Here is a 19,145-nt window from a genome sequence, read left to right on the forward strand (position 1 = left end):
CAAGCTCTGCAATGGTCTGCCCGTATCTGTGCGGAGTTCTCCCACTCTCATTCAGTTCAAGTCTTGCTTGAAGACTCATTTTTTTAAGTTGGCTTTCTATTAGGGTTGTACAGCGCTATTGAATCATTCGTAGATTTTAGCGCTTTATAAGTTCATTTATTATTATTATTATTATTATTATTATTTTTATCCATTGTGACAAGTGGCTGTAAGTACAAAAGTCAGTTGTTGCACCCCATTCTGCAAGAAACTCATACTTATGCAAAACAAAACCATACGTAAACAGTTGAACTTGTCACATATATGAAGGCCATCGGAGGTAATTCTGCGAATCATCCACCTAATAATTCAATTACCGGATGAATAAAGGAAAGAAAATCCGACTTTCAAACGTTTATAGTGAAAAGTATATAGTTGCAAATATCAGTGCTCTCGATAACAACGTTCCCAAGGTAATGGAATATGAAGCTTGTGTTCCTTATTGACAGGTTAAAAAAAGATATGTTTCATCCTAAAGCAACTGGTCAGTTTGCATAAACTTTATCGATGTAGAACGGGTTCAGAATGGTTTGATTTCAAAAGATATGTAAATGTATTTAAATATTATCCTTAATAAAGGTATAATCGTATCATCCCCTGTCTTTTCATCCCTGTTCTTTAAGGTCATTATTAGCCTTTTTTTCTGCCAAAGCATCATAATTTTACTCGTTTATACAGCATATTATTTTGTGTAGTTAGTTTTTGAGTAAGTAGTGATCAAGATCATGTTTCCTTGCATAATACTATCATCTTTTCTTTTCGCATTGTTTTCGTGTATTACATATTTTATGTAACTTTTTATATTTGATTAATTACAAAGAGCTAGCTTTTGATTTACCAGCAACAACGACCCCCTTTAAAGTTGTTTCAGCGGGTTTATAGTAGGTGCAAACTATGGAATTAGAAAAGTTGCAGACGGTATTACCATTTTTTGATTAATTTTGCAAAGAAAAACTTTCAAAATTCAACGTCAGTACTATATTTTCTCTCGCTCAATAACTGCTATAATTATTGGATGTTTTATGGCACCATTACATTTGATTGACTTTCCTGCATCTAAGATGAAGAAAATTCTTTCGAGGACATATTTTCTTTTAAACTTCACAAGAGCTGATTCTTGTAAAAACTGTATTTAATTTATAGTTTTCATACTGTCAGGTTCGAATCGGTTGGTCAGGTTAAAGGAATGGAACGCGATTTCTCTCGGTGTCGACTAGAGTTAAAGGAGCAAAAGCACTTTAAATGGAGGTTCTGTCGATATCATCCAACTTCTTACTTTTGTTTACTAAACTTGTATGTTATGATAAATGGCTATAATACCATATCCATGTTCCAATTACTGCAACATAATCACTTACATAACTACAGTTAATGCAATATCTCGCAAAACGTTATAAATAATTTATTTTCGCCACTAAAGGGATTAATTAGTTTTAAAATAGTTAATTAATATCTTGCATCTTGTAAATTAAGTTTAAATGCGATCACCTTCCAAAGGAATGCTGTCTTGATGACGTCACTGACGGAACTAAGGCATATTGTCGTACCAAACATATGTAACTATTTTTAGCAATATAAACTAACATTGTATTAAAATTGTCTGTTCATAGGAACTGTCTTGATGACGTCACTGGCGGAACTCAAACATATTGTTGTACAAAACATATGTAACTATGTCTAGCGATGTCACCAAGTACTGTATTAGCTTTTTCCTGTACAAGGCGTAATATGAACTGTCTTAATGACGTCACTGGCGGAACTCAAGCATATTGTTGTACAAAACATATGTAACTATCTCTAACAATATGACCAAATACTGTAGTTTCTTGCCTGTACAAACCATCATAGGAAAACTTGTTACACACAATGTTTCAGACTTGCATCCAACAATTAGCATGGTTAAGGAACTTTAAAGTTCTCAAATGGACTTTGAAATAATTCTAAACAACCGTATCCCTTTAAAGACCATCTTCATACGCTGGTTCCTATATAATGCAAGGTCTTGTCACTCCTAACGATTGTTTTACTTTTTATTTAAAGGCGATTTAGAAAGATTAATGGCTAATTCTAGAGAGAACATTGAATTTTGACGCTAACGGCTCCGGTGCGTGTAGGGTATCAACTTATTCATCTTTCAACAGTTTGGCCTAATTTATCAAATTTTGACGTGTCTTCCTTTGATCGCTTCCTTTTATGTCAGATCTAAATTGTGACTTATTCTCTCCCGTTCTGAATTACTCTCTCTTTATTTTCGGTTACAAATGTAAAAAAAAAATGTTACAAATATTTGCTAATATTCTTTACCCTGTGGAAATATTGAAGTATCCGCAGGAAATCTGATATTGAAGTATAACGTAATCTATACAAATTTACCCCAAAAATATGGAATTTTCATAACAAATATTATTTCTTTTTATACAGCTATCGATCTTGAGTTTCAAAAAAGACATAAATTGTTAACAGTCGTTTTGTGAAGAAATTTAAATGACGCTAGATATGTAGAGAGTAAATCAGTAAGCTATTGGTTCCCTGAAAATGTTGACATTTTAACGATTTGAATTTTAACTTAAAGATCGGTACCATAAATTGGTTGCAATTGTTAAGGAAAGATAGACATTTTAGAAAAAAAAAATCAGTTTAAATATTTTCTTAAATTGAATTCTCTGATTTTTCTTGGCTTAGATTGATATTAGTTAAACATATTTAGAAGTTTGACCAACTCACTTTCGTCCAGACCCTCCCCAAAAAGGAGAAGCAAATTTATGGGTTTTTTTTGCTTCTTCTTTTATCTCGTCCTCGCAACGATCACCAAAGAACTACTTTATATTTCGTATGAATACCTGACATGATTGATTTGAATTGTTTATGAAGGACTTCGCGGAAGAACTTGCGCTCTTACGGACGGTACGTTTTGGTCATCAAAGGTTTTAAGCACGATCTGTTATTTTCCACAAGCAACTTGTCATTATTTTTCCCCTTTTATTCTTCAAGTGGGTAAGAAAAGGATTTTTGATTGATAAAGTTGTCTGCGATACTCTACTTGAGTCGGCTAAAAGTGCCATAGTTAACTTTAGAAAAATAAAAAAATAAAACAAAAATACACGTCAACCAGGAAACCTGTCTGAAAATCCAGGCACGGTTTTGAAAATAGTTTACTTCCGTCTTGAATTGAATGATTCCAAAGACAAAGAAACCAAAATATTATCCAAAAAACTTTGAAAAGTTCCAGTAATTGTCTTTTTTATTTTTTTATCCTGAACTCAGCTATAGTGAAATCCCAAAAACTTTGAAAGAGAATATTGAATTATGTCTATATTTACAGTTGCAACTCCTATAAAACGGATGGTATCTAACTAATATCAATTTCGCTAGAGAGGATAACCTTGACTAGACATTGGAAGATCTTTACAACAACAAAAGTTTTACGAATGATGTTGTTGTGGCAATTGCTTGCCTGTGGCTTCTCACCTATAACGGTATATTTGTATATGTCAGGCTTGTGACGTATGTTATAACATAGAAGTTTCATAATTAATAAAGACTTCTGGTCTTTCTCCCTTCCTCTCCTTCCATTGTTGTTTCTTCAAGAGGCTTCAAATTCTTTAATATAAATTCTGATTCGAAGGAGATTTATTGTAACATACCTTGCTGTGATGCCAGATATTATAACAAAAAGAACGTATAGATTACTTTGGACTGTTTTTGAGGAAAATAAGACCTCCTTTGACATAATTCAGTGGCCGACTAGTAATCGACGAAGATACTAATCTCAGTGGTGTTTTATCTGTATGTTTGTCTCTACATCGAACCACACAGCGGTGCGAATAATATCATATAAAAAAACGACTGTTCTAGTTTAGCATATTTTGAGTAAATAAAAAGTTGTAATATTCATGCTAATATCTATGCAAACGGACGATATGAAAAAAGCTGAATAATATTAATAAATATGGCATATATTGGGTAATATTTAATAACCATTGGGTAATAAATTGTCGCAATGATACGCAAAGGAACATTAAAACAGATGACCACTTTCAATATAGTGGGAAAAAATGACATTTAGGATAAAAGCCATTGTACAGTGACTTTAACTTGCCTGTGTTGATCGCTTAAAATTGCTACGTACAACATTCGACTCGGTCTTATAAACAAAATGGCGATTGGATTCCAGCGCACGCCTTAAAAAGGAACGGGCATTAGCTTAAGTTGTAAAAGATAGAGCGCGTCTTCATGTTATATCTTGTACAGGGATTGATGAACAGCGACATGATATTAAGAAAGAAGTATAAACTGAACAAACAGTCGTTTTATCTGTTACTATGCGCTATATTGCAATATATGTTATGGTTTATTAATGTGTTTGTTTAATACTTTTTGTGGTTTAATACCTGTCTATATGGTACTTCATAAACCACGCCCGAATGATAGAATATTTATGTTACTGTATTACATCTTGAAATGCTCTGAATGTAGTAATACAGTTTGTTCTGTAATACTAAAGTCGAAGAAATTATACGAATTTTGTAAATACCAGAGTAATGTATATGAATTAAGTAATGTCAGTTATATCTTTCATTTTTTTATTAAGATACACTTAAAAGCACATTACTGTGGGATGGAACTGATTTTTATTTTTAGCAAGTTGCTGTGTCTGTAACTGTAGGGGCAAACTACATCCTTATAACATTATTTTACCGAGAAGACACTATTTTATTTAATCCGATGATATTTTGGAACATCAGAGTGAGTGAACGTCATCCGGGAGCTATAAACGTCTTTGTTTTTCTTCAAAATATTTCAATAATATGTCCACAAAGTGAATATGAACTTCTACGAAAAATGAAAAACAGAGAACATTTGCCCAGATGGACACCACAGTTCACCAACTGTGATTAACGAACTGGTGTGATAGAAGGCTTAGCCAGACTCAACATAAATTACGTAACAGCTCCCTGGTTACATTCAATCAGTAATATCTTGAGCTCGAAAAACCATAACGGATTATTTTTCCCCTTTCAATACAAGTTTTGCATTCTCTGCCACCGGACTATCAAATAAAATAAATAAAGACGGAATTTTTACCAGTTATACTTTTGTTTTTGATTGTTGAGCCGTTAATAGGACGAGTCCTTTCACCCAAGAAGTTAAGCATGACTACCAGCAAACCAAGCGTGGAGTTCAAGGAATTAACATTAATCTTAATAACCTTTTATCAACACGCATCTGTCTGTAGCCAACCAACCGCTCGACCTTTGCATTCAACCGTTAAAGTAACATTCCTAACAAGATAATAAATAAGAACCAGAAAGACTCAATTAATTAACCTTCGTTGTATACCGGCGATGCAATCAAATCGTTCCCAATGCCTGTCTGTTACTAAGACAAGACAGTGTTTGTCACTGAAACTCACAACAACCAAAAATCGTCTAAATTCTTTATTACTGCACCAGGACTTTCTTGTGTCGGAATAATGTGTGGCTATTCCTTCCCTTTTAGAATAAGTTTTATTCTCGGTGATGTAATTCTATTGTGTTTATAATTTACAGAACCTAAGATGTACCCGTCAATACGATGCTAATATAATCTAACCAATATATATATATATATATATATATATATATATATATATATATATATATATATATATATATATATATATATATATATATATCTATAGGCTCTTTCAACTCTTAAGAATTTTGGTGTTGATAAGCTGCTTTAATTAACCCCATTACGAAACTCGTTCAGTATTTCCTTAGCTAAACATCGAGTGATTTGCCGATAAAACAAACAGCAGAGCCTTAACTGCAATCCTGGATGAAACAAACAAATATGAAGGCATTAAGATATATTGCAGCCGTGCACGGTGACGAGCAATAACGTACAACGTTGTGTATATCTTCGCATGCTATGCTGTGGACATCTACGTCTGACGAACATTTGTCTCAAGTATAGTAGACTGCTTGTCGCAAAGCTATATGTATTTAACCCACACCTGAGATTTTCTTTTAATTACAGGAATATAATCATTGTTTTAATAATAATTGGTGTAGGTTTGTCATTTGATTATTTATTTATCTATTTATTTATTTTATATATACTTTTTTTACTCTTAAAATCTAACAAACTTGTCACATGTCTTTGCGTTTCCTTATAAAGTTTATGACGTAGACTAAAGCTGTACTATAGAATTGGTTCAATATATGCTACCTTGGGTTTCTACACCAAGGGGGGTTTCTTGCGTCAAGAGGCGAGCCCGGAGGTATAGTTTAGTTATCAGCAAAGTTAACTACAAGAGCGTGGAAACACTTATGAATGGTTTATGCAAACTAAATCTCTCTTGGGTACCTGGAGGCAATGAGCCTTGGGTAATTAAAAATGGTTATGAGGTTTGTAGTGGTTGGGATTTCCTTCCGAAGAACAGGAAAGAAGGTTGACACCTCTAACGATCATTTCAAATAAATACTTCAAGATATACTGAAATTCCGAATGTCGAATAAAGTGTCTGTACAGCAGTCACCCTTGTTATTTCTGTGTCTTTATTTGTGCAAATCGCCGTAGTGTAGTTTTGTAAGAAGTCAAAAGTATTTCGTTTCGTATTGTCAAATATCTTATGACCCAAGGAGTCGTACAGATTTTATTTGCCAAAAATTGCCCTTGAAATGACAGGTATAGAATTTCTCTACTAAAGTCTACACGATTGGAAGAATAAAAAAGAAGAAGCGATATGCTTATGTCGCTATGTGCCTGTAAAACCCTCAATATTAGAGTATATAAGAGGACAGTTAACTGTTGTGTATCATGTTCCTCCTGAATCATCTTGATTGGGAACAGCAGTATGTTAGAGAAACTGATTTTTGGGAGGGTGGGGGATATTAGATATACATATATATATTCAATTCACTATTTTACATCGGATCGAGATATATAGATACATACATACATACACACACACACACACATATATATATACATATATATGTGTGTATATATATATATTAAGATAAATATATATCGTGATCCGATGTAAAATAGTATGGTTTAGGTGAAATATGTATTTAATGATGATAGTTAATCGAATCAGGGAATAAGTTTCTTGTTAAAACGTGTATTATTTAAATTTTACACCTGTCGTATATTGTCGTCGAATTCAAATGTTTCATGTATCAAATAAACTAATCGTAGGTGAAATAGAATTCATTCTATTGCCATAGTCGTTTCGAATTTCAGTTCACGAATAATTAAATTATTCCCTTTTATATTTTGTTTTCATTTCAGAATCGGCAGAGTCAAGCTGTGAGTATTACATTTTGTTAATTTTTGGTAAAGATATATTATTAATCCACCAGAGAGGTATTCACCTGATATAATTTTTATCCATCTTTAAATTCGTAAGTAATGGAATTTGAACCATTTACAAAAAGGGTTTTATAATACGAGAAACATCTGTTTCGGAATGGAAGACACTGATTTCACGGAAATTCTATAAATTTCATTCATTAATATAGATTTTGGTTTTTTACCAGTCCATTTTCTTTTCAAGTTGTATTGATAATCTTACAACACTCAGGGATGGGTTCAGCTACAAATTGTACGCCAAAAGGCATTCAAAACAATGCCTTTATTAAAGAGCAATAGATTGTGTATTTAATACATAGAAAATTCTGCAAGCTAATTGAAAAATTGACATTATCGACAGTACCGGTACGTTATATGATAGAATTCGTTTTTTTTTACCACCAAAAAGGTCGAAAATATTGGGATAACTTTCTTACTTGATGTTATAAGGAGACGTCGAAATATAATATATGACAGAGATCATTCATGTTTGATAAATATCATAAATGTCCATTAGATATTATGAATAATTTAGAAAACTGCCAATTTGTTGGACCCACAACGAGGACCAAATCTTGTACTACTTTGAAATATGACATTTAAAAACTTTAAGAAAAATGATATTTTCTCCTCTATTTTACTCGTTTTTACATCATCTTCTTGGTTGTCATACCAACAGCTCATGAAGTCTACGAGGACCCGTACACCTCTTACCCTAACAAGCAGATCCTTATTACTGTCTACGTCACCATCTTCTTTCTGGGATTCACCGGGAACCTGATGGTCATTTTCGTCATCGCTCAAAACAGAAACATGCGGACTGTGACCAATTTCTTCCTCGGAAACCTGGCTCTCTCAGATCTTTTAGCTATGACGTGTAGCGACATTCCGATCTTAGTCACATACGTCAGCGATTCATGGCCTTTCGGTGAAATCGTTTGCATCTGCGCGTATTTCCTAATTAGCATAACAACGACCGCGTCGATCTTGATTCTAGCTGTGATATCGGTAGAGAGGTACATGGCGATCTTACACCCCTTTGAACTGAGAAAATTGGTGACCACCAAGTTGTTATCCATTACAGTCTGTGTGATATGGACTATCTCAATTCTGTTGGGGTTACCGGTCTTATTCAGTTATAAGGTGATTGTTTACGATAATGTCGAGTTCTGCACAGCTACTGGCCTAGGTGGTCACTTCTTCGCCGTGCAATCCATCGCTAAAATACTACTGCTTTATCTCATACCATTAATGGTGATGTGTATTCTCTATGGTGCAATCGGGCGTACATTGTGGGCTACCAGTCCAGATGTGAAATTCTCTCAATGCAACGGTGGCAAAACGAAAAAGGAAAAGGAGAAAACGGCAGTGGCCTATCGCACATCATCATCGGTCATCACATTTGCAAATGCTCATTCTTCTCCAGGGGCCACTAAAAATGGACCTCCCCCGGTCACCACGAAGACCGAGTCTCCTCCAGTCAGTAAAGTTGGGCCCTTTTATCTAGAGGAGCCCATGGAGGATGATGAAGCTGGAGTATCGGCCGATTCCGACTATTTCCAAGACGGTAATGATAATATTAGATTTGTTAATCGAAAGTCAAATCCATCTTCGCCGAGTTCTAGGACCACTCCGTCACCCAAACCGAAACAAGACAAGAAATGGTCGATCTTTAAATCATCATGTGATTCGAAAGGTCAAGGAGGGTCATCGGGCTTTAAATCTCTGACGTCGTCAAGAAATAGCAAGCGCCGTCGAAAGACGGAAGCAGTCCGAGCCGCGAGAAGAAAGGCTGTAAGGATGTTAGCTGTTATCGCTCTCTGTTTTGGTCTGTGTCTGTTTCCGATTCAACTTATTTCGTTACTCTCGACGCTGGATGTCCTGTTTGATGCGCACTTCGAACTGACCTATCAAGCGTGGTTCTATCCATTCGCGCACGCGAGTTATTTCTTCAATAGCGCCCTAAACCCGTTCCTCTATGCTTTCCTCTCGAATAAATTTCGGAAAAGTTTCTGGGAAACTATTACTTGTCAGTCAAACAGAAAACGCAGAGGAAGAGCAAGGTGTATTCAGAGAATTAAGAGTGCAACTTCGGACGTAAACACAGAAGTCGTTTATGTTCCATGACACGTGATACTAGCAGCAAGTCTAGAACATACTCGCTACTCAAAGACCGTGAATATTAATCACCGAAAATCTATGAATATTCAAATACAAGGGCGAGACTATACTCTAAAAAGGGATTGTCGGATTTACTGTGTGTTTCATTTGTATAACAACAGTGTTTATGTTAACGGATTACTTTTACACTGAGAGAAGTAAAGAGTTATGGAACGGATTGAACCATTATGTCGTATTTATGATAGAGAAAACATAGATACTAGTAGGATATTGATGATATGTAACAGTATAACTTCCGATAATAACTCAGTCGAATGTTGGTCATATCGATTGAGTAAGATATGGTTAACATATGTGCAACTGATTTATTCTCGCAAAGATGGTATGTCCTAGCAAGTGCAGAGTTTGAGAAACATCTCGATCACATGACAATGACGATGATGACGTTATAGAAAATGCAACATAGACAAGAAATGACTCAATCACATTATGGCCGCGCTGATGATCATCTCCCGAACAGTGACGATACCTTCCGGAGATTGCCGAGTTGGTACCGAACTATACATAAAGCCCAAATTGTGTTGATTGTACAATATTTGTAGTGAGTCCGTACTGGTACTCGTATTGCAGCATAGCTGTCTGTACTCGTACTCATGGGTTTGCACTCGTACTTGTACTCAGAGGTATATTGGCTATCTAGTGTAGATACTAGTACAAGATTAAGTACTGGTACTGGGGCTGATAGCCTTGTTTTCACACTTGTACTCATAACAATGGGTATTGTTCTCGTACTCATAACATTGGGCATTGTGCTCGTACTCATAACAATGGCATTGTACTCGTACTCACAACAATGGGAATTGTACTCGTATTCATAACAATGGTTATTGTGCTTGTACTCATAACAATGGGCATTGTACTCGTACTCATAGCAATGGACATTGTACTCATGCTGGATGTTGAACATCAGAGGAAATCAATTTCGCAGCATATCTACATTCTATCCGGCGCCTCAACCAATGAACTGAACACCTTAATCAATGTAACATTAAAAGATAACATTTTGATGTAGTATGTACATACTGTGTTTTTAAGGCTAACTATATAAATATGGATCAGCATTGCTGAAAGTACAAAACGTTAAGGAATCTCATAAGGCCATTCTTATTGGTCTGGAAAACTTTAAGGAGACGTAAAACTAAATTGTTATATTTTATCTGCAGGATAATATAAGATGGAAAGCAAAATATTTTAAAAGAGCCATGCCAGGTAGTTATTTGTTTGCATAAGAGGCTTACTAATTAGTAGCAGTAGAAGAACATATTTTTGTGAAAAAGTTGATAAATTAGGTCAATGTTTAGCACTATATTTAAGGTGCTTTAAGTTTGTATCTTGTGGTCTTAAAGTGGGGGGGGGGTGGGTTATACATCCCGAAGCCCCTGGATCTGCGCCGGGTGCTTACAATTAACTCACACTGTTTGCACTGATCGATATATTTAGAAAGTTTTGATGAGATGCAAAACTTCGTCAAAATGACAAACATGTGAAAATTAACATTTTATCGACAAATACCAACTCACGAAACTTGCAAAAATCTGAAAATTGACATTTCGACAAAACGTCAATTTTCATATTTTCGACATGTTGACAATTTAGAATACATCGTCAAAACGTAAGTTTTCAACTTCTTGTCATATTAACGAGTTGTTGCATCTCATTAAAACGTTAATTTACATGTCTCGTTTACGCTTCCGTGACAAAAGCCATAAACATTGAGGGAGAAAGAGTTGCACATGATTACGCAACATATCTATATATTGACGTTAAGACTGTTGTTTTGGGGATTTATATCTCTCTCAAATTCAGTTGAAGTGAGGGTCAGTTTCTAGATGAAAGTAAATAACCTTTGCTCTTTCGTTTCGCTTGAATATTCATAGAAGAGCAACAATAAACTTACTCAATTTTTTGTTTATGTTCATTTAAACTGTAGTTTTATAAAGACAGTTGGAACATAATTTCTCTTCTTGAAACACACATAGTATTTTAGTTCAGGGATAAATAGTTAAAGGGCTATTTTTGTACTTTTAATGTCATATATATACTTTATATTAAATTATATCATTACGCATGCATCAATTAAATTAAATAATCTATATTTAATGCAGTTAAAATAATATTATTATACCACAGGGCATTGGGAAACTGTTACAAACTGATTCATGTTGTTTTATTTGAAAATTTATTGATACAAAAGAAAATATTAAATAGGACCTAATTACCCAAACCATCATTGATCCAGCCTTTAATCTAAGTATTATGTTGTACAATTGGTAATCGTAATATTTACGTCTAACCAAACGATCGTTTCATGAATAACGAAAACAGCTAAAATACTTGTGGATGTTTACGTCTAAATGTTGAACACTACAAAGTTAAATACGAAGACGGGAGTATTTTAATATACTATTAGCATATTATAATATTAGCATACATATTATACTAGATAATGCATGGTTTTTTTGTGGGGTGGGTGGCGCTGGGGGTGGGATAGCGATCAATATTGCAAGCTATAATTTGAGCATTTTTTGTCAAGCAAACAAATTGAGGTACTATCGAAATCGTGTTTCGAACTCTGTCTGTGAATCGTATAATATTAGTGTACAACAAAGGAAGAACATGCATCTCTAAGGTGTGCTATGTGAGACCATTATTTCACCATTAAAATGAGCTACATTGTCTATGGTGGCATATCACTACGCGGACGACATTGTTTGCTAACTTTCATCTGTTTTCCCTAATATATCTGACCACTGCCCATATGTGTCCCATGTATCATCATTGGAGGAGTAGTATTAGTCAACATTTACCTTAGACAGCCTTATGATTACGTAATAAATTAAACGAAGGATACTGCGTGTTAACTATAAGTATGCTTTCCTATAATATTAGACTGTGCTAGACGTGCTCTGCAAGCATTTTATGATGACGTAATACCATGCGGACGATATTGTATGCTGAATTCGACATGCTTTCCTATAATACTAGACTGTGCTATATGTGCCCTTTGTTTCATAAGTGCATGCTCTGCAAGCATTTTATGATGAAGTGTATCACTATGCGGACGATATTGTATGCTAAGTTCGACATGCTTTCCTATAATATTAGACTGTGCTACATGTGCCCTTTGTTTCATAAGTGCATGCTCTGCAAGCATTTTATGATGAAGTGTATCACTATGCGGACGATATTGTATGCTAAGTTCGACATGCTTTCCTATAATATTAGACTGTGCTACATGTGCCCTTTGTTTCATAAGTGCATGCTCTGCAAGCATTTTATGATGAAGTGTATCACTATGTGGACGATATTGTATGCTAAGTTCGACATGCTTTCCTATAATATTAGACTGTGCTACATGTGCCCTTTGTTTCATAACTGCATGCTCTGCAAGCATTTTATGATGAAGTGTATCACTAAGTAGATGATATTGTATGCTTAATTCGACATGCTTTCCTATAACACTATACTGTGCTACATGTGCCCTGTTTCATAACTGCATGCTCTGCAAGCATTTTATGATGACGTAATACCATGCGGACGATATTGTATGCTGAATTCGACATGCTTTCCTATAATACTAGACTGTGCTATATGTGCCCTTTGTATCATAACTGCATGCTCTACTAGCATTTTATGATGACGTAGCACCATGCGGACCATATTGCATGCTGAATTCGACATGCTTTCCTAAGAAAAACATAATATCTAAGATAATAACAAAGAAGACATTATCCAGACTTGTCCCTATTATTTTAATGCAAACAGTTAACGGATTTATTGTATAGTGTGTTGTCGGTCTTTTTGAGTCCAGCAAATAAATCTGTAAACATTTTGTACATTTGAATTGTAAGTTATATCCTATTATCACCGTTTTGAAATTGCTGATATGACATCATTGATATAGATGATTTTTTTAACGATATTTAGCATTATTCCTGATAATTATGTTTATTGCATTCATATATTAAGTTGTTTTATTTCTAATTTTACTCGAGATATCATTGATAGAACTTCAAATTTTTAATATCTTTTTAGCACTTCATATTGGTTTACGGCTGTCACGTGGTACACGAATTTGCTATATTTAACGATATTTAACATTATTCCTGATAATTATGTTTATTGCATTCATAAAATATTAAGTTGTTTTATTACTAATGTTACTCGAGATATCATTGTTTCATTTATAGAACTTTAATTTTTTTAGTTTTTTTTTTTGCACTTCATATTGGTTTACGGCTGTCACGTGGTACACGAATTTTCTAATATTAAGATCATTTATATGAAGCTTTGTTCAGTACGCGTTATAAATAGTTAAATAAAACCTGTAAAGTACAACTGTGGATATAACAAATAAAAAAAAAAGGAATTTGGAATTTGTAGAAATCAATGTACTTATTTTTATGCTAATTCTAGCCTGCATATTCAGATATATCCTCATTTACATATCAAAGAAACATGAATGTTATGCTTTATTTTAAATGATTTTATAATGAGCTCAGATTTTCGCAATGTAGTCTAATGTAAAATATCAAAATATTTCATACGTGTATAAATTTGGCGTAAGACATGATGTTTTGTGTAGGGGCTAAATTGTTTTACTCCTGTTAACTGCATCCACAGTTAATAATTACATTTAGAAAATTAGATTCTATTTTGCAAAATGTCTATATAATTTTATTTCAATAATAATAGTAATAGGTACAAACAACATAGCACATTTCTTTAAGAGGATTTTTAAAATTTAAAAGATATACCCTAAATGTTAATTAATTGTTGATGTTGTCTTTTAATTTTTGGTCTGTTTACTTTATTTTGTTGGCAAGCTAAATTACCGACCACTGGAAAGTTGTGAATAATTCTTAGAAGAAATATAAACATTAAATCAATTTCCAAATATACATTTTTCTTTTCCATTTTTTGATCATTCGCTTCCCTTTAATTTTTATTTATATATATAGTTTGTTGCTTCTCTCGATCTGAATTTCTCTCTCAAGTTAATTTTCTAAACATTTGTAAGTAAGCATCGCTTGAAAGGCAAAAAAGTTTCACAATTCGAATAAAATGTAAAGCGATCTTTCATGAAAACTATAAAATAAATGAACGACTAATACTAGACAGCGTGTTTGTGCCTTGAGACAGCTACAACTCCCAGTCTTGAAACTAGGTGGATAGTTCAGGTGACTTAGTATAGGTGACTTTATTGTTGAAGATTGATAAACGTTAAGTGCGATCATTTTAGTTGATATAGTACAGGTCAGTACGTGTACCTTAGACAAGTTAGAACGGAGGTCAGAGTACTGGGGAAACACAACAATGGAGATGGTTAAATCGAAAGTCTGAAGAGCAGAGATGAGGCAGAAGGGTGGCCGAGTTGGGAGGCTTAGCTTGGGAAGGTCTGGTGATGATGGATAGTAATGGGATGTTAGATAACAAATCCACGAGGAGGGAAAGAGAGTATAAGAGTCTCAGAGAGTAAAGAAAATTACCGATTTGTTTTAAATATGATTTGACTGAGCGACAATACGTTTTAGAATCCACAGTAGACCTATTAGACATTAATAACCTGCTAATTAACAATCTCGCTGAAAATATGTAAACCAATGTTTTAGATTGATAAGCTCAGTGCAAATCCTATTTTGAACAAAACTCGGAGTATTTGATGAAATTAATCTAAATTGACAATGAAATCGCACATAACATAATTTATATACAGATCATATTAGCTGGAAAATCCATAACAGTGAAAAAACGTCCAGCCCCCACCGGGATTCGAACCCGGGCCTCCCACTTTATATGCGGACACCCTAACCAACTAGGCCATGGACGATGATTGTATGTCCCGAGGTTCGAAACCAGTAAGGAAGGTCGCCATTTCGCAGTAGGCATTTGACACCTATATCGAACAATGCATATATTTATATATGTGTATATATGTATATATGTATATATATATATATATATATATATATATATATATATATATATATATATATCTATATATATATATATATATATATATATATATATATATATATACATATATTTTCATTCTTCCGTCAATCATACGGCTAGTATAGTTTTGCGTGCATAACATGGATTTATTTCTAGTTTTGATTAGATTACAAGGCGATGTCTTAATTAATGCTAGCTTTCCGTAGACGGCATATACCAGATTTCTTCCTCTTGCTCAACCATCTCAGACAGAGAGGAGAGAAAGCGAGATTAAGTGAGAAAGAGACGGCTTCTGACCACTAGTGAACATAGCTATAACTGTTGAGTGATTAGAGTTTACACAAGCTTAGGCGGAATAGGTAAACATTTTAAAAATTCTCGACAGGTGTTGGGAAAGCCAAAGTCAATATGATTTGCACAAACCGCTTAGGTTTCGATCAAACATTAAGATCGATTAAAGAGGATGAGTCTATACATGTCAATCTGTGAAATAACTTAAGTGACAGACAGTCTACTCCAGCCAAACATATCTAGCAAACCTTATTCACAATTATGGCAGGCTGCGGTATGTATGATGGATGTATCTCTTGATAAATGTTTGTGTTTTTGTTGCACGAAAGAATGGAATCGGTGTTACGTGAGAAAAATGTTCGCCAATAAATCTAAACATTCACGTCATATATATTTTTCTTTTGTCAAAAGTAAAGATATACTGACTATAGAAAATATGATAATTCGATAATAAAATAAGATATTATGACAAAAGCGATCTTGAAACAATGAAAAGTTTCCCTTTAATAGTTTTCGATAATATTCATTAAATTAGTGTCGCAAGAACTATTATAATTTATGCATAAACTTTCCAATCCCGGATACAAAGGTAGTATATATATATATATATATATATATATATATATATATATATATATATATATATATATATATATATAATATTTATATATATATATTTATATATATATATATATATATATATATATATATATATATATATATATACATTTATACATATATGTACATTAATACACACATATATAAATTATACTAGTTCTTGCGACGATACTTTAATCAGTATTATCGAAAACCATTAAAAGGAAACTTTACATTGTTTTAAGATTCGTATGTGTCATGAATCTGCAACCAGAAAAGGAGATAAAAGAACTGTGCACATACATACAGACATAAATACAGACATATATACATACATACAGACTTGTACATCATCTTTGACATTGATCGATTGGTAAAAACAAGTGAATGAATTTCAAAAATCAGTTAAACATAATCAAGCGTGTAGATTGGGTAAGCTGAAGATTAACCGCAAATATGTTACTTGTCAGTAATTTATCAGACAATCGTGGATTACTGAAATGTGTAAATTTATTCACCTGTTGGTCTAAATATGCGATCGTGTGAAGAATTTTTTTATCTTCTCTGGATAAAATGTATACAAATGACTCAATCTGAATAAAACAAACTTTATCAGTTTGGTGAACGATATTATAACGGAGCTTATGTAGAAGTTTTGATAAAGTTTCGGAGTTAAGAAAGCGTTTGCGGTAGTAAACCAACCGGATTTTATAAAGTATAGTATTTTTCATTAATCAATCCATTTGTGAAACAAAGTGACTTATCATAAAGAAGACTACTTATTTTCGAATATATAATTTGGAAGTTTTTCATTTTTATTTAGAAGAAATTATACTGAGGCAGCAATGTTTTTTTGTTTTAAATCGAATGACAAGGTTATTATTATTACTGTTTCACAAGAGCGTTTCCTGTTCGCTCAAAACGCATTCTTACTGTGACATGAAATCTCACGAAAATTACTAATTGGGAAAGGCGATCCTCTATTAATTGAACTTGAACATCGTGAAATGGCAAACTTAGAGGTTCACGGGAAGGCCAAACTATAAAAACAGATACGGCGACCGTTTCTCTGATAAAGTAGATGAGACAAGATAAAGAACAAACTTGAAATTTTCCATATAGTAGAGATGAATTAGTTCTACATCCACTTATTGTTTCTAACATTTTCCTGTTTCTGATTTCGTTTCTGATACGATCCTAGACATAAATTGTCGTATATGCGAGGATTCATACAGTATATCATTGAGTATTAATACAGCATTAATACAGTATTCATACAGTATTCGTGTAGTATTCATACAGCATTCATACAGCATTCATACAGTATTCATACAGCATTCATACAATATTCATGAAGTATTCATACAGCATACATACAACATTCATACAGCATTCATACAGTATGAATAGAGTATTAATACAACATTCATACAGTATTCATACAATATTCATACTGCATACATACAACATTCATACAGTATTCATACAATATTCATGAAGTATTCATACAATATTCATACAATATTCATGAAGTATTCATACAGCATTCATACAGCATTCATACATGTATTCATGTAGTTTTCATACAACATTCATACAGCATTCGTACAGTATTCATACAGTATTATTAGAGTATTCATACATCATTCAAACAGTGTTCATAGAGTAGTCATGTATAGTTTTCATACAACATTCATACAGCATTCACACAGCATTCATACAGCATTCATACAATATTCATACTGTTTTCATAGAATATTGATGCAGTATCCGTACATTACTCATGCAGTATTTATAAAATACACCACAAAGTATTCATATTATATATATATACAGTGTCTAAACGATATGCATACTGTGTTCTAAAAAAATTCATACAGTATTCTAACAATATTCGCACAATATTCTTACGGTATCAGGACAGTGTCCATACAGCATTTGTAAAGAATTCATATGTCGTACGCATAATGTGATTCAAGCAGTATGTATACATAATATATTCAGTAATCACATACAATACTCAAGTATATTCAAAGTAACCATTTAGTTATTCATATTAAGAAGAGGAGAACTAAGGTTTTGAGAAACGATCAAATGTATCTTATTTGATATGTAACTTTAAAAAGTTAATATAAAGAGAATGTTTATGTATAAAGAAAGCTGATTATAACCTACATACGATACTAAACATATACACTACTGGTATAGGTAAATGTAAATGACATCTATTTCAGATGGGGACGGGGTGAGGGGTGATGGGTGAGGGGTGAGGGGTGAGGGGTGATGGGTGACGGCAGAAGTCTGACCATTGACACAAGTAAAAGGAGAAGGAAAGAAAATGTAGCGTATCTGTAACAAATCATTTTGAAATATAACTGAATCAACTAAACAAAACCGAAAACGTAACAAGTTTGAGATTATAATTCTGAGAGGTCAAACAAATTCACCAATATATGAAGTCAAATTAACTGCTTTATGTGAGCATAACAACGCAGTGACTCAGTACCTCACAAAAAGAGCATGTTAACATTCCTGAGATATTGATGCAACCAATACTAATGATTTGTAAATATTATCCTCCCTATTGAATACTTCAACTTGAACTATTTCTCAAACTCCTTCGAAGAGTCAGTGTTTCTTTAGTCCACTTTACAATGCGATGAGACCTGGCATGGTAACATCAATTACGATTTCCTAGAAGCAATAAATATCAGCTTTACTTACGGATGGGGATAGCTACT

The 19,145-nt window shown here is 33.4% G+C and overlaps 2 protein-coding genes across 2 annotated transcripts in view; one reads left to right on the forward strand and one right to left on the reverse strand.

The window, feature by feature from the left end:
• LOC139974275 (uncharacterized) overlaps positions 1–14,479 on the forward strand; it is a 33,122-nt gene extending 18,643 nt beyond the window's left edge. The window contains exons 2-3 of the mRNA XM_071981290.1: positions 7,321–7,338; positions 8,060–14,479. Of these exons, the coding sequence (XP_071837391.1) occupies positions 7,321–7,338; positions 8,060–9,507 (1,466 nt within the window). The 3' untranslated portion in view covers positions 9,508–14,479. The remainder of the gene's footprint in view (positions 1–7,320; positions 7,339–8,059) is intronic.
• Positions 1–19,145, reverse strand: part of LOC139974276 (uncharacterized) — a 75,398-nt gene that overhangs the window by 41,509 nt on the left and 14,744 nt on the right. The gene's annotated exons all lie outside the window — the stretch shown is intronic.

Source organism: Apostichopus japonicus, chromosome 9, assembly GCF_037975245.1.
Source record: "Apostichopus japonicus isolate 1M-3 chromosome 9, ASM3797524v1, whole genome shotgun sequence".
NCBI classification, from domain to species: Eukaryota; Metazoa; Echinodermata; class Holothuroidea; order Aspidochirotida; family Stichopodidae; genus Apostichopus; species Apostichopus japonicus.